General features: G+C 40.4%; 1 protein-coding gene across 1 annotated transcript in view; it reads left to right on the plus strand.

Annotated features, from left to right (window-relative positions):
- CFAP54 (cilia and flagella associated protein 54) overlaps window positions 1-25,174 on the plus strand; it is a 330,085-nt gene that overhangs the window by 194,897 nt on the left and 110,014 nt on the right. Inside the window, exons 38-51 of the mRNA XM_060244423.1 lie at window positions 47-274; window positions 1,058-1,281; window positions 1,369-1,510; window positions 1,833-1,920; window positions 2,739-2,891; window positions 8,706-8,912; window positions 9,416-9,503; window positions 14,880-15,086; window positions 18,712-18,778; window positions 19,964-20,146; window positions 21,597-21,683; window positions 22,614-22,736; window positions 23,573-23,626; window positions 23,976-24,192. Coding sequence (XP_060100406.1) covers window positions 47-274; window positions 1,058-1,281; window positions 1,369-1,510; window positions 1,833-1,920; window positions 2,739-2,891; window positions 8,706-8,912; window positions 9,416-9,503; window positions 14,880-15,086; window positions 18,712-18,778; window positions 19,964-20,146; window positions 21,597-21,683; window positions 22,614-22,736; window positions 23,573-23,626; window positions 23,976-24,192 — 2,068 coding nt within the window. The remainder of the gene's footprint in view (window positions 1-46; window positions 275-1,057; window positions 1,282-1,368; window positions 1,511-1,832; window positions 1,921-2,738; window positions 2,892-8,705; window positions 8,913-9,415; window positions 9,504-14,879; window positions 15,087-18,711; window positions 18,779-19,963; window positions 20,147-21,596; window positions 21,684-22,613; window positions 22,737-23,572; window positions 23,627-23,975; window positions 24,193-25,174) is intronic.

Genomic DNA, 25,174 nt, shown 5'->3' on the forward strand with positions numbered 1-25,174 from the left:
GAATTCTCTGATTGCTGTTTTTTAAATATTTTCAATTATGCATCAGGTCATTGCTCATCGTGGTGGCCACTGGACATTGCTTCAGAATGCCTGCCGAAGCCTTTGGAACTATACTCAGGAAGTACAGTTGATCACTACACATTTACAGTCTTTACATGGACCATTTCCTATTACTAGGGATGTTTTCCTTAATGCCATCTGGCTACCATTCTACATGGCATCAGATTCACTGCTTGATATGATAGTTGATCTCCAGTCTAGTAATTCTATTAAGGTAAATATATTTTAATTGATGTGATCCTTCTATTACTACATCATTTTCCAGTTTAAAACCAGCTAAATAACAGTAATCAACATAATTCCTTCTATTTTCTTGCTCTTATTACCTTTGAAGAACTACCCACAATACTGTGGCTTTATTTGTAGCATTATAATGTAGCTTTAAAAAACACAAGTATTAAAAGCAGGCAGTTATTCATAATCTTTATTATGTGTTCCATTTCCATTTTCTAACATGCTATAAATGTATGTGTTTGTTTTAGTAGAATAAATTACTGATAAATTCAACATTAGAGTTAAACTTTGAACAATTTGTGTACCTATAAATGAAGGTGTGAGCATATGGCCTGTGTATATTTGGTGTACTGAGTGAGGAATCAAACTTATTCTCCCAAATTAGATGTGTTGTTATATAGAAAGACTATCATATCTGGCAGTAGAATAGTTCATTTGTGTACTCCACTTTTCTCCTCAGTGGGATTCCGTTATGGATAGTACCGTTACAACCAGAGCTTTTTTTGAGCAGGAACGCACAGGAACCAGTTTCGGCTGGTTTGGTGTCAGGGGGTGTGGCCTAATATGCAAATGAGTTCCTGCTAAAAGCCCTGCTCACAATGATCCTTTTGAGATTGGTTAGACCAGGGGTGGCCAAACTTGCTTAACATAAGAGCGACAAGGTCCTAGTCTGATACCCTTAACATCTGAAATGGAGAATGTGCTGTGCCCCCAATCTGGTTTGTAATGCTTGCTGTATAATACTTTCTGTTCCGTTGTACAGATTATTGAAGGAGAAGGAGATTTCTGTGTTCCAAGTTGTGTAGGAGGCATTGCTGATGATGAAGGTGGTTTTAATCTTTCTTTTGAAAAACCATTTGATGATGTGAATATTGTTGACTTGAAAGGAATATGTGATTTGATCCTGCGAACTTTAGAAATTCTGTTTCATTTGAAGAAGTGGGAATCTCTAGCATACTTAGCCCTGCAGTTTAACACTCTTACACAGTAAGTAACATATGTGGCCTTTCAGGAAATGAAGGGGTGGTTTATTTGGAAAGAAAATTAATGTAATATTTCTCTGGCCCTTTGTAGTGAGAGATATACAGAGGTGGTGACACCTCTGCTGGTATTTGCTCAGAGACAACTGCAGGAAAGAATGCAACTTCTTAGTGATTCTAAAAGCCCACAACTTGATTCCAAGCCAGTTATCTTTGTCAATTGTACTGAAAACAAGGTGAGAATATTTTACATGCATTCGTGACATTGATTAAATGTTCTGAATGTTTCTACTGGAACTGTGTTGTCAAAATGCTCTCAATGTCAACTGGTTTCACTTATATTTCTGTTAATGTGAATTTACAAACTCCATGTTAAAGAACACCAGTTACTGAGGATGAACTTTGTTTTATATTTTCACATCTGAAGTGTTTTGCAGTCACAGCTGGGAATTTGAAGTATTTTCAGAAGTTGAAATTTATGTATCTCAGGAGCCTAGGGTTAGGGAGCCAAGTTTAAAGATATGAATAGATTTGACTGCATGAGAAATATTCTCTTAGGTGTCCTGCAGACATTTCATTGCGACCAAGCTGCGTGTTGTTGGAAAACGAAATGCAAGATCTCTTGATGACCAATTCCACAGAACAGGTCAGAGCATGTATTAATATAAGCCCTGTTTGTCTCCAGTGGGTTTGCTTTTCAGGACCTTTCTAAACTACTAAAATCTGTATGTATAGGAACATACCATGTGCCAACCATACTGTACTATATTATACTGTACTGTACTATACTATACTAACCTAACTACAGATGCTCCAACATTTTTAGATTATGTTGTGATCATGTTATTAAAACTTTCTCTAAGTAAAGCACACTATTGATTTCACAGTAATCTATTTATTTTAAACTCTAGTATCCTCACCCACATTTGCTGTCCCTAGAACTAAGTCTGTAACTATAGATGTCATGTAATTATAATGATTAAATAATTTTAAATTTTCCAGAGTTGATTTGTTAATATTTTAATACTTTGTGTAAATTCAATGGATGTAGAGCATAGACTAAAGAAAAAGTCCTAAATCAGACTTTTCCCTGCAGCCGCTGTGGCCGGACCTGCCTGTCCCACATTGGTCTTGTCAGCCACCAGCGAGCCTGCAGCAAACGTGGACTATTGCACCCTTCTTAAATCTTCGTTCGCGAAGCCAAGCCGAGAGAGAGAGAGAGAGAGAGCATAGGAACTATGTTTATACAAGTTATGCAAAAGACATTTTGTTAACAACTGTACAAAGCATGTACAAAATAGCAAATTATGTCTGACTGTTAGCAATTCTCTGTGTTGTCAGATACAAATTTAAAACATTAAACTACTGAATGTTTTCATTTTACAATTAAGAAATTAACAGTTATTGCCTATCTTGTAAAATTATCTGTAGATATTTTTAAATCTCATCATTATATCATTTTAGATGAAAATCAAGCAAGATCACTGGTTTCTGTTCCGGTGGATGTGTCAGATTCACTGAAATGTTTCCGAGAGAGTCTAGAAAAATCAAAACACCATAGTAGAGCCCTTAAATATAGCAGGAAATTGCTTTCATTATTACTTGCTGATACACAAGGTGAACTGTTTTTGTTTCTTAGTTAACAATCAGATGTATGTACCATTATGAATCTACTTTGAGAATTTAAACACTGGCAAATTTTATTTATTTGTTTAGATATTTATACCCCACTACTTCCCAGTGTGAACCCAAGGTGGCTGACTACTTTGTTCTTCCGTCCTCCATTTCCACAATAACAACTCTGGGACATAGGTTAGGTTGAGTGAGTGACTGGCCCAAGGTCACTCAGTTAACTTCACCCCATGAACTTCCATTTGGCATAGTAGTTAAGTGTGCAGAGTCTTATCTGGGAGAACTGGGTTTGGTTCCCCACTTCTCCATTTGCAGCTGCTGAAATGGCCTTGGGTGAGTCATAGCTCTTGCAGAGCTGTGCTTGAAAAGGCGGCTTCTGTGAGAGCTCTCTCAGCCCCACCTACCTCGCAGGGTGTCTGTTGTGGGGGAGGAAGGTAACAGAAGATTGTAAGCTACTCTGAGATTCAGAGTGAAGGGCGGGAAATAAATCCAGTAACAACTTCTTCTTTTTCTGTGGAGATTTGAATCCAGATCTCTCAGATCCTAGTTTGATGCTCTAACACTACACACTGGTAACTAGTAAAACATAATGATTAATTATCTAGATACTCATTTGATGTAAAGGAATATCTCAGTTTGGTATTTTTAAAAACTAATTCTGTTCACATCATTTATGTTAATTTTAAAGACAAAATATTCACAGCATAGTGAAGCAAAGATCTGAAATTCACATTTCTGAACATATTTACAATAATGAAACAAGGGAAATTAAATTCGCTTTCATAGTTTGTTTTAAAGAATGAGTGGGGAGAAGTATCAGTATAGATAATTTTGCAACACTCATGAGCACCAACTCTATAAGAACTGATGCAAACATAATATACTATTGTTCCTTAAGTAGACTTTAGAAATTGGGATCAGGTCGGAGGACTATATGATCTTCTTTGTGGTCTCTGTGCAGTCCACACACTGGGGTATGGCGCCTCAGTCGTTGTTCTCCTCTGGAAATTTCTAGAGCTGCAGCTTTCAGCGGGCTTTCCCTCAGCACAGGGGAGCAGGCATCCACTGCACATGCCTGGAGCTAAGGGAAACTCTGCCCCACCTCAGTTCCTTCTTTACCACCTGCTGGCTGGACAGAATCTTTCTTCCATCTGGTCTTTTCTCCTCATCGACCACACAGATAAGCCTTTCTCATTCTTCCATTATTTCTTTTGCTTGAGTGTTTTTTTAATCAGCTATAAAAAAAATTCTGTCATGTTTTTTGTTTTCTCCTAAGTCCTTTACTCCCTGCCCGCTCCTTCCCTTCCCTCCCCTTTTTCCTTCAGGGGAAAAAAAGCGTATGGAAGGAGCTCCATTTTTTAAATGTTGCATTGCCTGCAAGGCAAAAATCCCTCTGTCAGATGGCCACAACAATTGTCTTTTTTGTTTAGAAGAACACCATAAAGTTGACACATGCTCTCACTGTGCAAGTTTTGGCTGACAAGCCCTCCAAAATCGATCAGTTTGCCTGCCAACTTTCCTACTAGGGTCTGCGTTGACTCCAGCAATGCAACAATCTTCGAGCTCTCGACCCCTGACACCTCCTTCATCTAACCCATGAGGGGATTCGTCTGCTTCTACTTCAAAGTCCTGAGGAGACTCGACTTCTGTCAGCTCAAAGTCAAACCTTCCATCAACATCGTCAACGTCGAAGCATGGGTCCAAAAAATATGGGACTGTTGACTCCAAGAAAAGGCACTCCTCTTCCAAATCAACACCTACCAAGCCAAAGAAATGGGCTAAGCGAGCAGATGAGAGCTCTGTAGCCTCAGCCCCAATACTTCAATGAGTTTGAGGAGGAATGTTGGCTCAGTGATAGAGCATTTGCTTGGTAAGCAGAAGGTCCCAGGTTCAATCTCCGTCCTCCAACTAAAAGGGGTCCAGGCAAGTAGGTATGAAAAACCTCAGCTTGAGACCCTGGAGAGCCGCTGCCAGTCTGAGTAGACAATACTGACTTTGATGGACCGAGGGTCTGATTCAGTATAAGGCAGCTTCATATGTTCATATGTATGGGAGAAATTTTCTCTTTCTCTAGTTCATAAGCCCTTCCTATAACCACAATTCCCAAACAATATGCTATTCCCATAGAACCAGTACATGAGATCTGAGACTTTATAAACAAGAGATGACTTTATTGTACTGCAGGTTTTCTCACAGAACAGCAGACTTATGCTATTAGTAGGAAGGCAAGAACAGTTAGGAAATAGTTAGCAAACAAATTCACATTATACTTCCAGTTAAACTCTAGTGCAGCTTACACAGTTAGGTATAAGTAACAGTTAGGTAAATTCTTATACAATTAAATCCAGTTACTACAATTGAAATACTTTTCCAGTTACAGTAGTTAGCAATTCCAGTAGTTAGACTTACTCTAAGTTTCTTAATTAATAAAACTTCTTATATAACCTTATACCTACTGTCTCTAAATTTTCTAAGAGTCAGAACTCAATATCTGTTAAAGATCTTTAAACCAGTTTATGGCTGAACCTGCCTAGAGGAGCTTCTCAGCTTTCTGATTCAGGCCAGCAAGATGAATTTGTGAGGCTTTTATAAGTTTCAGTCCTGAGAATCTATCTCCTTATCTCAATATTCATCTTTTTCCCTGGGTCATTTTAGTCTTTCCAACAGGCTGAACTCTGCAGATGGTCTGACTGATGCCCACCATCTCTTTATCTGGATATCGCAGATCAAACTACAGATAATTCCTGTGAGAAACTTATCCTTCCATTTGCATTTCTCAGCTTCTCTAACAAATATGTGCTCAGCAAGATCTTCTCCTTAAGTAGCTTCCTTCTTCCTGACCTAATTCTCAGCTAAAATCTAGAAGCTTCTAAGCATTAATACTTCTCTAAATATCTAAACAGTATAAAGACATAAATTGTGAAGTAAGTAAAACAATTTTCAATTTTTCCTGCCACAATATGTTTATATGTTCAACCTATCACTGTGACGGGACTGACGTCTGCCATGCTGGCTGTGCTTCAGACTCCTCTGAGTTAACTCAACCACAGGAGCCCTTAGAGGTTATTGAGTTTTCAGAGGTTTCAGCCCCAATACTCACCACAGAACCTGCATTGCAAATATTACAGCAGAGCACTCCGGGGATATGACATATCCCTCAATCTCCAACATGCTCTCAGGCTTTGAACCCAAGAGACAAATCTCCAACACCCTCTCAGCACTCAGCAGTTGAGATAATTTTAGATGTGGACTTCGAACGCTTGCATTTTAGAGGGTGCTATGACAACCCCTACTATTAGTCTCCACCACGGAATCAACTTCGGTGGATCTGCTCTCATTCTTCACATTGAGATCCTTCTCATCATTTACCACATCAACTGCCTTTGGCCACCATCACCATCAGTTCTGGTCGCCGCACCTCAAAAAGGATATTATAGCATTGGAGAAAGTCCAGAGAAGGGCAACTAGAATGATTAAAGGGCTGGAGCACTTTCCCTATGAAGAAAGGTTGAAACGCTTGGGACTCTTTATCTTGGAGAAACGTCGACTGCGGGGTGACATGATAGAGGTTTACAAGATAATGCATGGGATGGAGAAAGTAGAGAAAGAAGTACTTTTCTCCTTTTCTCACAATACAAGAACTCGTGGGCATTCGATGAAATTGCTGAGCAGACAGGTTAAAACGGATAAAAGGAAGTACTTCTTCACCCAAAGGGTGATTAACATGTGGAATTCACTGCCACAGGAGGTGGTGGCGACCACAAGTATAGCCACCTTCAAGAAGGGTTTAGATAAAAATATGGAGCACAGGTCCATCAGTGGCTATTAGCCACAGTGTATGTGTGTATATAAAATTTTTTGCCACTGTGTGACACACAGTGTTGGACTTGATGGGCCGTTGGCCTGATCCAACATGGCTTCTCTTATGTTCTTATGTTCTTAAACCGGTACCTCAGGACACTGTAGATATAAACCCTGTCTTGACTCTGAGGGCCTCAGCCGTACCACCTAAGCTACTTGGACCTGATGATATCTTCCACACACCAAATGCATCCAAAGAGGATATTGACATGCCCATATCTGATGTGGACAGCTCTGAGGCAGATGATAATACCCTCAAAAAGGCATGGGATAAACCTAGCTATGTGTAGTACCATATAACTGTTGCATGGTGCCTTGACACTGTGACCCTTCAAAGGCGTGGGAGTATCACGAGTTTAGCTACCCAGACAAAGCTCAGCTGCCAAACTCTCGAAATGACTGGAAACAGGTGTCTTCACATCCGTCACATTGAGACAGGTTATTTCTGGAGCTAGGGTAGATTTCGGTATACCAAGCAACATATTTTGCATGTTTCCTGTGAGCATCTTGTGATTGCTATGACTGAATCTAAGAACTGAACCCTATAAAATGAAGACTGCTTGGATGGCAAGCTAAGCATTCTCCTTGGACACGCGTGTTGTGTGGTTCCTTTCATCACTATGAGCTCTTGGGCTCCACATTACCCTCCCTCCCTAGGTGCCACTCTACTAGAGCTGTGTCCACCTCTTCTGCTTTTTGGGTGGGAGTCCCCCTTGATAGTATTTGTGCAGCAGCAATGTGGGCTAACCCTTCCACATTTATCACTCACTGTGTCCTAGATATATAGGCCCGCAAAGCCTATATATAGGCCTTTTGTCAAGCAGTTTTGCAATCTATTTTCCAGTTTTCCAGTAAAATTTACTTGTTTTATCTGTGGATCATTGTCTATGGGGCTCTTCCCTGTTTCTTCTGTTATCCTTAGCAGGAAAGTCTAGATAACTGTGTACTGTTCGTTGTTTTGCAATACAATTATTTATCTATTGTCTGTTAATCTGTACTCGGTTTTTTATGTTCACCAGCACCCACCATCCAAAGGACAGTAGCTTGTTAATCACCCAGTGTGTGGATTGCACAGAGACCATGAAGAAGATAAACAAGTTGCTTACCTGTAACTTATGACCTTCGAGTGGTCATCTGTGCAGCCCCACACGCTCACCCATCCTTCCCCACTGCTGGCTTCCATGGTTTTCTTTTTCGGATCATCCTACTGAATGCTTGGCAGTGTAAGGAAGGAACTGAGGTGGGGCGGGGTTTCCATCAGTTCCAGGCATGCACAGTGGGTGCCTGCTCCCCTGTGCTGAGGGAAAGCCTGCTGAAAGCTGTAGCTCTAGAACTTCCCAGAAGAGAATGACTGGGCTCCATACCCCAGTGTGTGGCTGCGCAGATTGACATGCCCCAATAACTCAAAGATCATGTTACAGGTAAGCAACCTGCTTTTTTCCCCTCCAGCATCCTCTTTCTTGGGTGTGAACTTCCTCTCTTCCATTTACTCTGATTTGACTTTATGTCTACTCAATATTAAAATATGTAGGCTTTTGACTTTGAAAACTAGCAACACAAGGATTTTGGTTTGGGAATTTCAGATCGTTGGTTCAGACTCCCTGGGTAGATGTACTGCTTCCCAAAAGGCAGTTGGGGATTTGCACTCAAATGGGAGGGTGTAAGGAAGGGATTTGATGATCACATGGTTGTCTTTTAATCTCTCAAGTTTAGCTAAGGACCAGAGTTATATTACATTATTGTGACCCCCTTTTCCTTGTGAATGATAATTCAGAATTCTAACCAGTCTTCAGACTGGTTGGAGGGGTTAGTGTTCTTTCCTGAATTGTAAAATTGCACTCTCAGAATTAAACCTTTTCCTGTAAACCTTTTCCAGTTTACTGTGATGTTCAAACTATCTAAAGTATTTTCAGTAACTGAATTATTTTTCTGGTTTAGAACATTTTGGAAGATTAAACACAACATCAAAAAGTCAGATAAATTTACCTGGGAAAGTTGGATTTATTATGGGGGATGAGATGTCATATCAACCAGAACCACCTGACCTTTCTGAAGAAAGTTTTACTTTTCTCAGTATGGTTCAAAGCAAGTCAATTCCATGGTCAAAACTGTCATTAGTCATCTCTTCATATGAGTACACACTTGGTAAGATTAATTTTTTTTTTCACTTGCATGGATGCACACATACAAATATTTGACACTGAACCTCTTTGTGGAGTTTTGTTTCAGTCTTCCCCTTGGTAGGACACAATCAATTCAGGGGTATGCATTTTACACACATTTTAATTATATACTAAAGATTATTGTTTCTGTGTTCAAAGAAACATAATTCCGGATCTACTAAAAGTTAAAGTAATCTATTTCAACATTATTTTGTTTCTCACAACCCTCTTTCTCAAATGAAGATTTCCGATCCTCTCTCTCAAATGAAGTTACACTTGCAGCCAACTGTAATCTTCATACACTCTTACAATAATAGGAAGTGGTGGACCATTATGGTTCTGTTTACATAAAATCCAAAATACTAACACATACAACAATATTTAAGATATTTAAGTGTTTTACTATTTTCTGAATCCCCCCTGTTTTTATTCAGTTCTGAATATATTCATATTTTTAATATTTTTCTTCAAACTGGTGAAAAACAGAAGCTCTTCAAACAAATGACCAGCAAGACCTCAGAGTGCAGGCACTTCATGAACTTGGAAATCTTCATTTTTGTGCAGGAAACAAAAGGTATGTTCTGTATGTATTGCAGCAGGTGCAAAACAATGCTGTTCTTAAATTGTTGTGAATGTGTAATTACCCTTATTTCTTTAGAAAGCCAAATCGAGCTTTGGCAGGCTGAGAATTGGGACAAAACAAGGGTGGGTGGAGGAAAAAAATTCACCTTTCCTCTCTGGTCATTTTTCAGATAATAAACACTTTCCCCAAGCTAGTTTTTTCAATATCTGGGGGCAGGGTTATCCAGCATTTGCAAAAGCAGGCAGTGGAGGGTAGTTGTAGCTGAATAATAATCAGAACAGAAAAGGTGAAACATCTCTTCATATCTGTTCTTCCTCCACCCTGACTTGTACTCTGTGTAACACATAGTTGGAGCCTGATATGGTCACTGGAGATAGAGCATCTCATTTCCATAAACTAAGTGACGTGCTTCAGTTCACTGTATTCTAAGTGGGGGGTGGGTGAGCTTCCATATCTTGATCTTCTCTCTTTAATTTTTATGTTGTCTGTTTCTGCAGGTTTCAGTGAAGGTTGGTAAAGTTTACTGTCATTTTCATTCAAAATTTTGATAGCTAGTTTGGGAGCTGAGAGTGTTGTAGCAGGCTTTAGCTTTACAGGCCCTTCATCCTGGCTCCTAGAAGGATCCCAGCCCCTGTGCAAACTGCATAATTGCATCCACAGAGAATAAAAATGTACAATCACCTTCAGTATTTTCATTGTAACCAATTCATTTAGAGACCAGCAATTAACTGTCCCACACAGTCTTGTTTTAGGTCTGTGTTTCTGCCTCCTGTGTGCAAGTCTACAGTTTTAGCAACATTTTCTGCAGGGGCAGGCATTACGTCTGCACTTGAGGTTTTAATGCAAAATAAAACTGCTTTTATTTTAATTTTTCTAAAATGGCAACAATATATCAGCTTTATCTACTGATGGGCGGTCAGTCCATAGAAGATCTGACCATGGCGCTTCAAGCTGTGGCACGGTGGCTCAGGCTGAGTCGACTGAAGTTGAATCCGATGAAGACGGAGGTCCTGTACCTAAGTCGTGGTGGTCTTGGAATCGAGATTTTACTACTGACCTTTGATGGGGCACCACTTACACCAATGCCCAAGGTCAAAAGCTTAGGGATGCTCCTGGATTCCTCTTTAAATATGGAGGCCCAGGTGGCAGCCACTGCCAGATCAGCCTTCTATCATCTGCGGCTGATAAGGCAGTTGGTCCCCTACCTCGAATGCAGCAACTTGGCGACAGTGATCCACACCACAGTCACCTTAAGATTGGATTACTGCAATGCCCTCTACATGGGGCTGCCCTTGTCTCAAACCCGGAAACTTCAACTAGTGCAGAACGCAGCAGCCAAGTTGTTAATGGGCCTTCCTTTACAGGAACACATTCAACCTCTGCTGAAAGCACTGCACTGGTTGCCTATTGCATACCGGGTTCGTTTCAAGGTGTTGGTTCTCACCTTTAAGGTCCTATATGGCCAGGGGACTGCATGCCTTAGGGGACTGCCTTTTCCTATATGTTCCCTGGAGAGCACTTTGGTCTGGATCACAAAATCTACTTACAATCCCCGGCCCTAAGGAGGCCAGGCTCATGACAACTAGAGCCAGAGCCTTCTCTGTAGTGGCTCCACGCTGGTGGAATGAGTTGCCAGAGGAGGTCAGGGCCCTATGAGAGCTCATACAGTTCCTCAGGGCCTGTAAGATGGCACTCTTCCACCAGGCATTTGTAAACTAGACTGCTGGCCACTACAGTCAGGGTAACTTGTGAACCTTCTCAGAAGTGCTACCTGTTCCACGTGCAGGGCAGGAGAGACAGGCACAAATTAGAAGTCTCAGTGTGTGGATGAGACGATGGTGTAAGGAGGAAGGGTTTAAGTTTGTTAGGCACTGGGATGCTTTCTGGAACAAGCGGGAGCTGTACAAAAGAGACGGTCTCCACTTGTCTCCGGATGGAACCAGGGGACAAGAATCAAAAAGGTGGCAGAGCAGTTTTTAAACTAAATCTTGGGGGAAAGCCGACAGGAGATGAAATGTCTCTGGTTCGGGAGGACTCGTCTCAAAGAGATGAAGGGTTAGCTGCTATTTTTCTACCGGGTAACGGACCAGAGTTGTCCACTGTGAAGGTGACAAACAGTATGGACTGTCTGCCAGAGTCTCGAGGCGGCAGGAGGAAGGTGGCGGGCCTAGCTTGCCTGGGAAATTATAGATGTTTGTATGCAAATGCTAGAAGTGTTTGAAGTAAAATTGGTGAATTGGAATGTTTAGTGTTGGGAGAAAACATAGACATTGTGGGAATTTCAGAAACATGGTGGAATGAGGAGAATCAGTGGGACACGGTGATTCCTGGATATAAGCTATATCGGAAGGATAGGGAGGGAAGGGTTGGAGGTGGGGTGGCTCTGTATGTCAGAGAGGATATACAGTCCAGTAAGACTGAGGTTAGAGAATTAGATTCACTTTTAGAAATGCTTTGGGTTGAAATAGAGGGCCCAAAAGGAAATTTAACTATGGGAGTTTGTTATCGCCCACCAAATCAAAAGAGAGAGGACGATTATAATATGATGGAAGGCTTAAAGATAGCGGCTAAATGTAAAAACTGTGTCGTAATAGGTGATTTTAACTACCCGCAGATTGATTGGGTCAATATGTTTTCTGGTCGAGAGAAAGAGATTGAGTTTCTTGATGCTCTCAATGACTGTGCTATGGAGCAGATGGTCTCAGAACCTACCAGGGGTGGGGCGATCCTGGATTTGGTCCTAAGTAATGCCCAAGACTTGGTGAGAGATGTAAAAGTGATTGCGCCACTTGGGAGCAGTGACCATAATGTTATTGATTTCACCGTTTGTATAAATAGGGAGTTGTCCAAAAAGACCGCCACAACCACGTTTAACTTTAAAAGGGGTAAATACACTGAGATGAGGAGGCATGTGAGGAGGAAACTGAAAGGAAAGGTACATACGGTCAAAAACCTTGGGGAAGCTTGGAGACTATTTAAAACTATAATCCTAGAAGCTCAGATAAAATACATACCACAAGTTAGGAAAGGCACAAACAGGCATAAGAAAAGGCCTGCATGGTTAACAAACAAAGTAATGGAAGCTGTAGAAGGTAAGAAGGACTCCTTTAAGCGGTGGAAAACCAGTCCAAGTGAGATTAGTAAAAGGGAACACAGGCTGTGGCAAATCAAATGCAAGACTGTGATCAGGCAGGCAAAAAGGGACTATGAGGAGCATATTGCAAAAAACATAAAGACCAACAATAAAAATTTCTTCAAATATATTAGAAGCAGGAAACCAGCCAGGGAGGCAGTGGGGCCCTTGGATGATCATGGGGTAAAAGGATTACTGAAGGAGGATAGGGAAATGGCTGAGAAGCTAAATGAATTTTTTGCCTCCGTCTTCACTGTGGAAGACGAGAACTTTTTGCCGCCCCAGAACCACTAATTTTGGAAGGGGTGTTGAAAGACCTGATTCAGATTGAGGTGACAAAAGAGGAGGTCCTACAACTGATAGACAAATTAAAAACTAATAAGTCAGCGGGTCCAGATGGCATACATCCGAGAGTTCTGAAAGAACTCAAAGTTGAACTTGTGGGTCTTCTAACAAAAATCTGTAATCTTTCATTGAAATCTGTCTCCGTTCCTGAGGACTGGAAGGTAGCAAATGTCACCCCCATCTTTAAAAAGGGTTCCAGAGGAGATCCGGGAAATTACAGGCCAGTCACCCTGACTTCAATATCGGGAAAGTTGGTAGAAACCATTATCAAGGACAGAATGAGTAGGCACATTGATGAACACGGGTTATTGAGGAAGACTCAGCATGGGTTCTGCAAGGGAAGATCTTGCCTCATTAACCTGTTACATTTCTTTGAGGGGGTGAACAAACATGTGGACAAAGGAGACCCGATAGATGTTGTTTACCTTGACTTCCAGAAAGCTTTTGATAAAGTCCCTCATCAAAGGCTTCTTAGAAAGCTTGAGAGTCATGGAGTAAAAGGACAGGTTCTTTTGTGGATCAAAAACTGGCTGAGTAATAGGAAGCAGAGAGTGAGTATAAATGGGCAGTCTTCGCAGTGGAGGACGGTAAGCAGTGGGGTGCCGCAGGGCTCGGTACTGGGTCCCATGCTCTTTAACTTGTTCATAAATGATTTAGAGTTGGGAGTGAGCGGTGAAGTGGCCAAGTTTGTGGATGACACTAAATTGTTCAGGGTGGTGAGAACCAGAGAGGATTGTGAGGAACTCCAAAGGGATCTGTTGAGGCTGGGTGAGTGGGCGTCAACGTGGCAGATGCGGTTCAATGTGGCCAAGTGCAAAGTAATGCACATTGGGGCCAAGAATCCCAGCTACAAATACAAGTTGATGGGGTGTGAACTGGCAGAGACTGACCAAGAGAGAGATCTTGGGGTCGTGGTAGATAACTCACTGAAAATGTCAACACAGTGTGTGTTTGCAATAAAAAAGGCCAATGCCATGCTGGGAATTATTAGGAAGGGAATTGAAAACAAATCAGCCAGTATCATAATGCCCCTGTATAAATCGATGGTGCGGTCTCATTTGGAATACTCTGTACAATGCTGGTCACCGCACCTCAAAAAGGATATTATAGCATTGGAGAAAGTCCAGAGAAGGGCAACTAGAATAATTAAAGGGCTGGAGCACTTTCCCTATGAAGAAAGGTTGAAACGCTTGGGACTCTTTATCTTGGAGAAACGTCGACTGCGGGGTGACATGATAGAGGTTTACAAGATAATGCATGGGATGGAGAAAGTAGAGAAAGAAGTACTTTTCTCCCTTTCTCACAATACAAGAACTCGTGGGCATTCGATGAAATTGCTGAGCAGACAGATTAAAACGGATAAAAGGAAGTACTTCTTCACCCAAAGGGTGATTAACATGTGGAATTCACTGCCACAGGAGGTGGTGGCGGCCACAAGTATAACCACCTTCAAGAGGGGTTTAGATAAAAATATGGAGCACAGGTCCATCAGTGGCTATTAGCCACAGTGTGTGTGTATATATAATTTTTTTTGCCACTGTGTGACACAGAGTGTTGGACTGGATGGGCCATTGGCCTGATCCAACATGGCTTCTCTTATGTTCTTATGTTCTAACCATCCCTTGTAATCCGCTGTACAGCAGCTGCGGAAAAGGCAATTTAAGATTGGCTTACAGAGAATCGAAAAGTAAGATTATAGCACTGAAATTTTTTATGTATTTTATGTTTTTATATTATTCTATGGTCTATGGTTTTAATGTATTACTGTGTTTACTCATGCATAAGCATGTCTATGTGAGCCGCCCTGAGCCCGCCTAGGCGAGGAGGGCGGGATACAAATGGAATAAAATAAATAAATAAAATAATGGACATTTTAATGCTGTTTACAGAGCTGCTTTCAAATGTTGGTGTCAAGGCCTTGATGGAGCCCTCAAGATAGTCAATGCACTTCATCATTGGCATGAGCTAGCTGGCTTGTCAGAGAATGCTACTGGCAATTTGACAAATAGATCTCAAGTTTACTGTGAGAAATTCATTGCTCGGGCTGGAATATGGGGGTGCATACAAGGAGGTGTGTTAGCAGCCAAAATTGCTCAGTGAGTATTTTATTATAATTTAGTGAGTATTTTATTAATTTATAATTCAGTGATCCTGCCATTAGTGAAGGATGGAATGCTTTGTAAAAAATTATTTTTGAGAGGCCAGCCAAAAGACACAAGATTGTACAATCTTTACATTCCTTTTGTATGCAGAACATCCCAGATTCAGTCCTTGGCATCTGCACTTAAAAGGATTAGATAATGGTGATGTGAAGCACTTATGGCTGAGACCCTGGAGAACTGCTTCTGGTCAGAGTAGACAATACTAACCTTGATAGACCTCTGGTCTGACTCAGTATGAGGCAGCTTCATGTATATTCATGAAATTCCTATTTGTGCAATCTTTTTCCCACACGAAGATTGCCACTAGGGATGGCATGAACTGGGAAAATGAAGATAGATCCAGGTGGGCAGCCATGTTGGTCTGAAGCAATAGAACAAAGTAGGAGTCCAGTAGCACCTTTAAGACCAACAAAGTAGGATATTTATCCTAAATCTACTTTTGAAGAAAAATGGTTCCCATTTATGGAGTGTATCTTAACTCAAGATATCCTGCCAAGCAACCCAACTTATAGAAGAATTCTCTCTCTCTGAATCTTTGACTCGGATTTAGTATTAATCTTATTTATATACCACTTACCTCATATATGTATTCTCTGTATTATTCTTATTTTTTCCCTCCCTCTCTCTCTCTCTCTCTCATTTCACATTATTATTATTGTTGTTACTATTAGTTGTTCCAATTATTAGTTATTGTTGTTGCTATTATTATTATTATTATTATTATTATTATTGACTGTTTTATATTTTCTGGGCTGTGTGGCCGTGGTCTTGGCATAGTGAGACGTTTCACCAGCAACTGTGACTAGCATCCTCAGAGGTGTAACCCAGAAAACTGGAGTTCTCTCTGGGTCAAAATGCCAAGACTCACAATGCCAAGACCACAGCCACACAGCCTGGAAAATCTACAACAGCCAATGGACTTTGGCCATGAAAGTTTTCAGCAACATATTATTATTATTATTACTATTATTATTATTATTAGGATGATGTCAGACAGTATTTCCATGTTAATATTTGAATAATATAAAAATCTTACCCTGGGTAATTCTTATGGATACATGAAGTGGACTCTTACACTTGACAATATAGTTACATCACGTTCTCTAGTCGTATTGTATAAGAGTTATTATGCTTATATGCTCAGTATTTTCTATTGGCTATTGCTTAACTCATTCTTTATATGTCTGTTCTGTAATGTTAATAGAGCTAATAATAAAATTTAAAAAGTTAAAAAAAGACCAACAAGTAATGTAAGCTTTCATATGCGTGCATACTTCTTCTTTGTTGGTCTTAAAGGTGCTACTGGACTCCTACTTTGGGAAAATGGAGGTTCATCCTGAATTGTGATGTCCCACAAACCGGGACAAACCTCCCTTGGTTCATGAACTGATTTGGTTGGTGTGGTTGGTGGATCTTCCCTTTCTCCTTTCTGCTGTCAGCAGCTCCCCAAAGTCAGCAGAATAGAGGGGGTGGGGGAGATCTAGCAAAAGCTATTTAAAGGGAATGTTTCTTTAAATGGCTTTTGCAAGCCATTTTAGCTATCCCTTTTGTTTTACCCCCATTTGGAAATGGGGGAGAATAAAAGGGATTGGTGAAATGGCTTGCAAAATCAATTTAAAGGAAACATTCCATTTAAATGGCATCTGCAGGCCATTTCAGCAATCCCTTTTGTTCCCTCCTTCTTGGTTTTAGCAAGCTATTTCAGCGATCCCTTTCACTTTCCCCTGCTTCGAGGCGGGAAGTTGGGGGGAGCAAAAGGGATTGCTGAAATACTTTCCAACTTGGAAGGCATTTAAATGCCTTCCTGGCTCACTTGTCAGTTGAACCACTGCACCACGCTTCGGGCTCTTTAGCTTGGAGAAGCATTGACTGAGGGTGATGTGATAGAGGTTTACACGATTATACATGGGTTTGAGAAGCTAGAGAAATAAGTACTTTTCTCTATCACAATATAAGAACTCATGGACACTCAATGAAATTGCTGAGCATTTGGGTTAGAACAGATAAAAGGAAGTACTTCTTCACCCAAAGCGTGATTAACACATGGAATTCACTGCCACAGGAGGTGGTGGCAGCTACAACCATAGACAGATTCAAGAGGGGATTGGATAAACATATGGAGCAGATTATTAGCCACAAAGTATAGAGGGAACTCTCTGTCTGGGGCATGTGATGCTCTTTATTCTTGGATCTTGGGGGGGGGGGGCAGTGGGAAGGCTTCTAGTGTCCTGGCCCCATTAATGGACTTCCTGATAGCACTTTTTTTTACCACTGTTTTTTTGGACTGGATGGGTCATTGACCTGATCCAATGTGACTTCTCTTATGTTCACTATGGTGGCGTGGCATGGAGAAGGCATTTAAAAATACTGCAGTCTCTTTAAATATCTTTTCTAAGCCCTGCTGCTGGTGCCGGCATGTTTGCCAACACAAACCACACAAATGCACCAACGAGGTTTGTGGGAAGTTCATGGAGCTCATGAGGGCTGCGTGGCACAAACCGAGGATTGCAAACCACAAATTGGGCCTGATTCATGACAAACTTCAGTTCATGATTTGGTTCATGCCTATCCCCAATTGCCATCACTAGATCCCCATGTCAGTCTACCATTTGATATTTATCCAACAGAAGTTAAAGTATCACACCTTTTCCCAAATATTTTTCTTTACTTGATATTTGAGTTCATTATCATAACTGGAAGCACTTGTGATAGTGCTATAACAAACATTAAAGTCATGACTACAAATAAAACATTGACAGTGCAGTTTTAAATAGAGTCACACCCTTCTAAGTGTATTGAATATATTGAGAGGGGTGTAACTCTGTTCAGGACTAAACTGTGATATATTACTTGAAACAAAAAGGCCTGGTTGGAGAAGTGAAGGGATGTGAATGATGTGCCAGTGGTTCATAGCCCGGCCTCAGATTCAGTGGGAGCTCACAGGAGCACAGCTCCTGAACCTTTCTGAGAGTTCCACCTCCTTGTCCATTGAATAGTAGGTGCAGCTACATAACAATCTCTGGATGAGCACCACCTATTTTTCTACAAAACAACCCCTGGTGATAGCTGATTCTTTTTATAACTCTTTGAATTAAATGGAGGAGAAAGCAAAAGGGAAATCATATGTAAGGGGAATTCTATGCAGAATTTCTTGGCAACCACAAACACATCTGCTAATGTTTCTTACTGATCTAGAAGCAATCGTTGCTCAACAGCCCTGAGTCCGCTTGCGGAGAGGGCGGGATATAAATTGAAATAAATAAATAAATAAATAAATATGCCTGATTTCTCCTGTTACTTCCCTTTTCTTTTCAAGTCTAGCCAGTGTGAATGTGGGTTGAACCAAAGAAGTTGCTATTTCACCTTAATTTAAGGCAAGGTTCACGTGGGAATAGTATTCCACATCCACAATGTATGTGGAGAAATGTTTATGATTATGAGAGATCATTATGATGTTATCTTGTTGGAACAGAACAGGAATTATCTTAATTTTCATGATAAAACAATATCAAGCGCTGGTTAGCCATTTTTAATCATTCCCTCCTTTTTCTGCATTTAGGCACATCTTATTAGAGGATGTAAAATTAAGAACCAAGGCTTGCATTTTATCATCTCTTCTATTCAAGGTAATTAATATGCTTTAATTTTAGATCTTACCTGGTAATTGGAAAAGTTATTTTCAGTATTTTTACCTGCAGTGGTATATAAATTGTTGTTCAAAGGAAAGATTGTATTGCAACAGAACAATTTAACAGAGATTCATATGAATATGGTAAGCCATGTTCATGATAATTGTTTAAAAATTACTTGTTATGAAATAGCAGTGAAGTACTTTGCTGTTAAAGAACACATAAAGCTAAACAGCTGTTTGCTAGAGCTCTGGCCACAAATGCCATAGCAGTGATCTAAATATCCCCATAAGCAAGAACAGGCACTACAGCCAGTTTTGAGAGTGCTAGTCATCTGTTAGAGAAAAAAGGAAGTTGGAATAAGTCTGCATCTTCACAAACAGGTAATCTGCCCTTTTCAATATGGAACATCTAATTGACATTTCCTTTCCTTTCACATTCATAATATCTATTCCAGAAAGACATCTGTGCATTAAATCTGCTTCTGCATGGGCATTACTTTCATTGGATCCAGGTCAATGGGTTTTCATGTATTTGTAGCAGGGAATGCAAAAAACTAAGGGCTGAATCTGTTTCTTCCTTTCCATTGAAGAAGCATACTGCTGGCAGTAGAAGTTCTGCTGATGCAACAGTGTTAATGCAACAAGAGGAGATTTTAATCTTTATTCTTCCTATGACATCCTCTTCTGTGTTGCTTCAGTCGATACAGTCCCTCCCCCCTCAATATCACCTTTTTGGTGGTCACCAGGAAATTGCAGAGGGAAGGTGAAGATGAAAAAAAATCCCTAACCTTCCTTCACCAACATCTTCCACTGGTGCTGAATAGGCCTGAACTTTTGGAAATTAACTCAAATGATGTGATCAGTCTTCTGCACAATATTGTCTTCCCATTCTATGCTGTCAGCATGCTTTGCTCCCCTCCTTAAAATATGATGTTGTAATTCCCATATATTCCTATCTGACCTGTAAAAATTAAAACTCATAACAGAGAAGCAGGGCATACATATTCTTATGCAGTGTCATGCTTCCATTTATCCTAGGTTCTGGCATAAATCATGCCATGTCAACATTTTCTAGATAAACCTAACATACATATGAAACACATGAAATGTGTTTGAATATTAGGTAGATTTATTATGTTATATAGGTAGCATTTGAAGATTAATGTTCTGTAATTTTCAGTCCCTTTTTAGAGCTTCGTTACCACATCCTATGGCTGATAGTGACTTCACACAGTATGAAATAGATGAATTAATTCCTGGCATTAATCTGTTTGTGGATAGCTATAGAGCTGACGTTGCATCTGTTGTTGCTAGTCTGAGTTTCATTATGTTTGAACTGCATTGTTGTAAGCAAAATCTAATAGTAAGTACTGTTTGTAAATCAGTTATAAAGTTTTATGTAGAAAATATCTATAAATATAAGAAAGTGCACAGCTCTTAGTGGGTCCTGTCAGCAAGATATCCATATTGCTTAAATCAGTGAGTCAAATCACATGCTTTTTTTAAAAAAAAAGAGATAAACCAGGAACATGCTGTTGACTTATGTGCATGGTTTCGGAATTAGCTATTTCTTCACTGCGCTAAACCACCATCTTCCAAATATGATGGAATAATAAGGATGAAATAGTTGCTTGATAGGGTCTTAGTAGGGAGCAGGACTGTGTTCACTGTTGCATTGATTTCACCTGCTTTCTATGGCAGTAGAGTATCACTTTAAACACTTTTTAGGGTGAATTGTCTAGCATAGTGTGACCATTTATTTACACCTGACTGGAAATTCAGATGAGTCAGTGAAAATATGCATAGCAGGTTGCAGCCTATCCTGCTCCAGGAAAACATAATTTAATTTCAGCTAGGCAAGAGAGCAGGACAATCCTACGAACACTGAACACTGCCATACAGTGTAAGGGCATAGTGGAAGCATAAGTGAGCTGTCCTTTGGAGGTTTTCAAATGGAGGCTAGATGGCCATCTGACAGCAGTGCTGATTCTGTGAACTTAGGCTGATCATAAAAGGGAGGGCAGGAAGGGTTGCATTAGTGCTTAGTTCTTGTGGCTCCTTCTTATACACCCAGAAAATGCTGATTGACACTTTAGGGGCAGGAAGCAATTTTCTCCAAGCTAGTTTTGCCAGGGGTCCTCTAAGTTTTTTTGGGGGGAGGGGGTTGCCATCTTTTGGGCATGGAGCAGGGGTCACTGGGAGTGGGGGAGGTATTTGTGAATTTCTTGCATTGTGCAGGGGGTTGGACTAGATGACCCTGGAGGTATCTTCCAGCCCTGTGATTCTATGGATCTTGCTGCACGAAACCTTTACTCTTGGTTCAGGCCTGTCCCCGAACTGACATTCTGAATAATGACTGAATAAGAACACTTTAAAGATACCACGAGGGTTTGTAATTTTTTAATGTAATTGATTTTATATATATGTATTTTTTAATGCTGTACATCGCCCTGAATGATGTATCAGATGTAAATAATAATAATAATTCTACACTACACTCGAGTTCACCCGTTTTTATCTCTCTATCTCTCTCTTTTTTTTTGTTTCCACATTTAATTGAGGTCACCCCATTTTTACCCCACAGTTGTCCCAGGGTATACGGGACAATTAATTAGCATTTAAGGGAGCGCCAATCCTAATCCCAATACTAGTGCATAGAGATTCCCTGATTATTTGCAGCTTCTCTTGTAGTTTCTAATCCTTGATTTTAATAAATATTTGTGCTCTTTGTATGCCATTAAAGGAAAAGATATGACAAATAGCTCTAGAAGTCAGCAAGCATATATTTACAGAACTCTCTGATTCCTCTGCAGATTTTGCCACTCTTTTCATTGTATCAATACTTTGTTTCTGAAGTTTGTCGGAATGCAATTAAATGTTTTGAAGGAAGGATTCTTAAGGTAATGCAGACTTTGAACAGCACCTTAGATTTCCCACTAATTGTTTAATTTTTATTGGTTACCAAACTAATCTCTGTTCTGACCTGGATGACCCAGGCTAGCCTGAACTCCGAAGATAAGCAAGGTCCCCTCTGGTTAATACTTGAATGGGAGACCACCAAGGAAAGTCAGGGTAAGTAGAGGCAGGCAATGTCAACAAACCACTCCTCAACGTCTTTTGCTTTGAAAACCCCATTATGGGGCTGCTATAAGTCAGTTGTAACTTGATTGCACTTTCTACCACCACCAAACTAATCTCTGTGTTCAGTATATTTCATTAATCCATTAATGGGGACAATTATAATGAGAAATATGTTAAAGTTAAGGCATGCTTCAGCATTTTGCTATTCCAGTAAACTGTGTTTTAAAGAAAAAAATATTATTTACTCAGGTTATATAAAAGTTTGCACAGCACAGTGTGGGATCTAGTTTTCTAACTGATAATGCACATGGTCTTGGATGTATATTGAAATGTAGAAATCCACTATCTGTAATATTTACAATATAATATTTTACAATAATATACTAACATTACAGTCTGTTTCTTATATGATTGAGGTTAATACAATAGACTATGGATTCCCATGGAGAAACTGCTGTTTTCCAGCCTGTTAAGCCACTTGTTGGGAGTATTTTTTTTTTTTTGCCTGAAAATTTCTTTGTGAATCTATGCAAAATAAGAATATATATGGGGTCTCAATTTTGCTATTCTGTACAGATGCTGTAGTGTTTTGTTTTGTTTTAATAATGGCAATACAAGTCTTTGTGGTTCTCCATTTTGTTCTTTTTTTTACTACTTGCTTCCCATATTGTTTTCCCTATCTGTTTTCATGATTATCATCATTTTGTGTAGAGTTGTGTAAAGTGTAACTTTTCTTCTTCTTTTTAAAGATAAAAGTGCTTACAGATTTAGGGTTTTTCTCTGATGCATTCCATGAGCTGTGTATTCTTAACTTTGGAGACAAAGTCCCTTGGAAACTGCCTGCAGGCTACAAGTTTGTTCCAAAATTGCAGGTAAAAATGCTTTATTGCTTCTGTACCCCAATATGACTAGGAGTTATTTTTATGATGCTTACCTTTTAGGTTGGGCTTGCCCGATTCTTTTCCAGTAGTTAACTCCTACCATAATGTTTACCATTTCCCCTCCCCCCCATTTCGGAGGCCATGATCAACCAAGGAGCCGCTGCAGTAGCAATCAGTGGGGGAAGTGCAAGCAAAACCAAAATATGGTTGTGATGAAGCATCAAAATATACAGATAAATGTATTTTTTAATATTTATTTTGTTCATTTTGTATCTCACCCTTCCCCCAAGCATTCTCAGAGTGGGTAACAATAGGAAATACCAAACAAATTTAAATCATCATATAAATAATAATTAAAACTGGGGTTGCCCCATCCCCCCAGCCATCGGTGGGGAATGGGAGTAGGATTGCCAGATCCAGGTTGGAAAACTCCTGGAGGTTTGGGGGTGGAGCTTGGGGAGGTCAGGGACCTCAGTGGTGTACAATTCCAGTAACCTTCCAGTGATTTACAATGATGTACAGTGCCAAAGAGTCCCATCCTGAATTTTCTTCAGGGAAACTGATCTTTGTAGTCTGGAGATGAGGTGTAATTCCGGGGGTCCGTAGGCCCCACCTGGAGCTGGCATTCCTAGTTAAAAATTAATCTAATTGATGATAATTTCTGAATTACATGGTATTAAAAACAATATTAAGTTAAATTGGGAGTTATACGAATTGGAGCACAAGCCAGAACAGACTGCATTACTATTTCATTTTACCTATCTTCTTTTGAAATAATACATTTTTTTTCCATGCAATATTCATTATTATGTTTTATTAAATTGTAGGCCTATGCAAAATTTGATGCATCATTACCTCTCTTGGAAATTGTGAATCTACAGGTAAATGAACTGTTGTATGTAAAATGAATTCATTTGTGGAGCAAACTGAATTTCTGCATAGATCAAGATGGGTTGCTGTGTTAGGTCTGTCTGTAGCAGTAGAAAAGAGTAAGAGTCCAGTAGCACCTTAAAGACTAACAAAATCTTTGGTATGAACTTTTGTGAGTAACTGCTCACTTCTTCAGCTACCTTTGTGCTTGTTCAGCTTTATCTGTCCTTGCAGCTTATAACCTAGAATAGTAGGTACATTTCTTCTACAGTATTATTTGAATCTTCCTTTAAATTAAAGAATAACATTTTAATAGAATTATATCCTTGTATTTTAACACAATTTCCTTTTAATTTCAAGGTAATTGAAGATGTATTTAACAGGCCTCTACATTCAGTTTGGACTTCACTATGTAATTCACGAATCATAGATAACTTAACATTGGCCAAAATGCATTTCATTCTTTCCCTCTCTGCAACAATAAATTGCATTCCCATAAAAGTGACGAAAGCAGCATATTGTGTGGACAGCGATACCTTACGAAAGGGAGGCAAAACCACACATGCATTTTTAAAAGGTACTGTCACCATAAAATAATATCTTTATAAGGAATTTTGTTTGAACGCATGGAGGTTTATAATATTTAAAGGAACAAAGCCCTGCCTAGCAGTTACAGGGAAGCTGGCAGTGTGGGCAAGGCCCCTGCAATCTCTCGTTGGCAGCAATCCCAAATAGGTCTATAACTCATATAGTCCAGACATTCATGAAGGAAGGAGTATGGGGAGACGACAAAGAGTGTGTGCCCAGTCAGAGTATCTGCTGCTTTCCAGTAGGAGTACAGCTCATCCATGCTGCTGGGGATGTCCTGGGACAACCCTGGGCCATCCTCATTAGTGGTGGAGGAGGAGGGGGGCCATTGTGGCAGGCCATGGTGTGGTGACATGCAGTACCATCACCAGTAGCCCCTCACTGGGCATCTGTCAATCTCTGATGTCCCTCAAGACAGCCATCAGCCCTTCCAGGTGCCTGGCAACTCTCTCCACAGATGCTGCCAGCCTTTTCAAGTACTGTTGAACCCTGGAGAAAGCATTCTTCCACTCATGGTGGATCTTCAGCTACTCCTGCTCGATTGCTGTCCAAAAGTCCTCCATATTCCTGGGGGCCTTCCTCAGTAGCACCCTCTCCATCCTCCACTGTCCCTCCCTGAAGACAGTGTTTCTGCCTACTACATCAGCTCCCCCCAGCTATTGGCTCCAGAGACTCCACAATGCCCAGTGTCCGGAGGATGACTATCCTGGCTGCCATGGCTTGCCTCAGCAGGTAAAGTGTCCTTGGGGGAATGCAGAGAGGGGCTGAGTTATCAGGGCCAACCATAAGAACATAAGAGAAACCATGTTAGATCAGGCCAATGGCACATCCAGTCCAACACTCTGTCACACAGTGGCCAAAAAAAGCCAAGTGCCATCAGAAGGTCCACCAGTGGGGCCAGGACTACTAGAAGCCCTCCCACTGTACCCCCCAAGCACCAAGATTACAGAGCATCACTGCCCCAAACAGAG

The sequence above is a fragment of the Heteronotia binoei genome, chromosome 8 (assembly GCF_032191835.1).
Source record: "Heteronotia binoei isolate CCM8104 ecotype False Entrance Well chromosome 8, APGP_CSIRO_Hbin_v1, whole genome shotgun sequence".
NCBI classification, from domain to species: domain Eukaryota; kingdom Metazoa; phylum Chordata; class Lepidosauria; order Squamata; family Gekkonidae; genus Heteronotia; species Heteronotia binoei.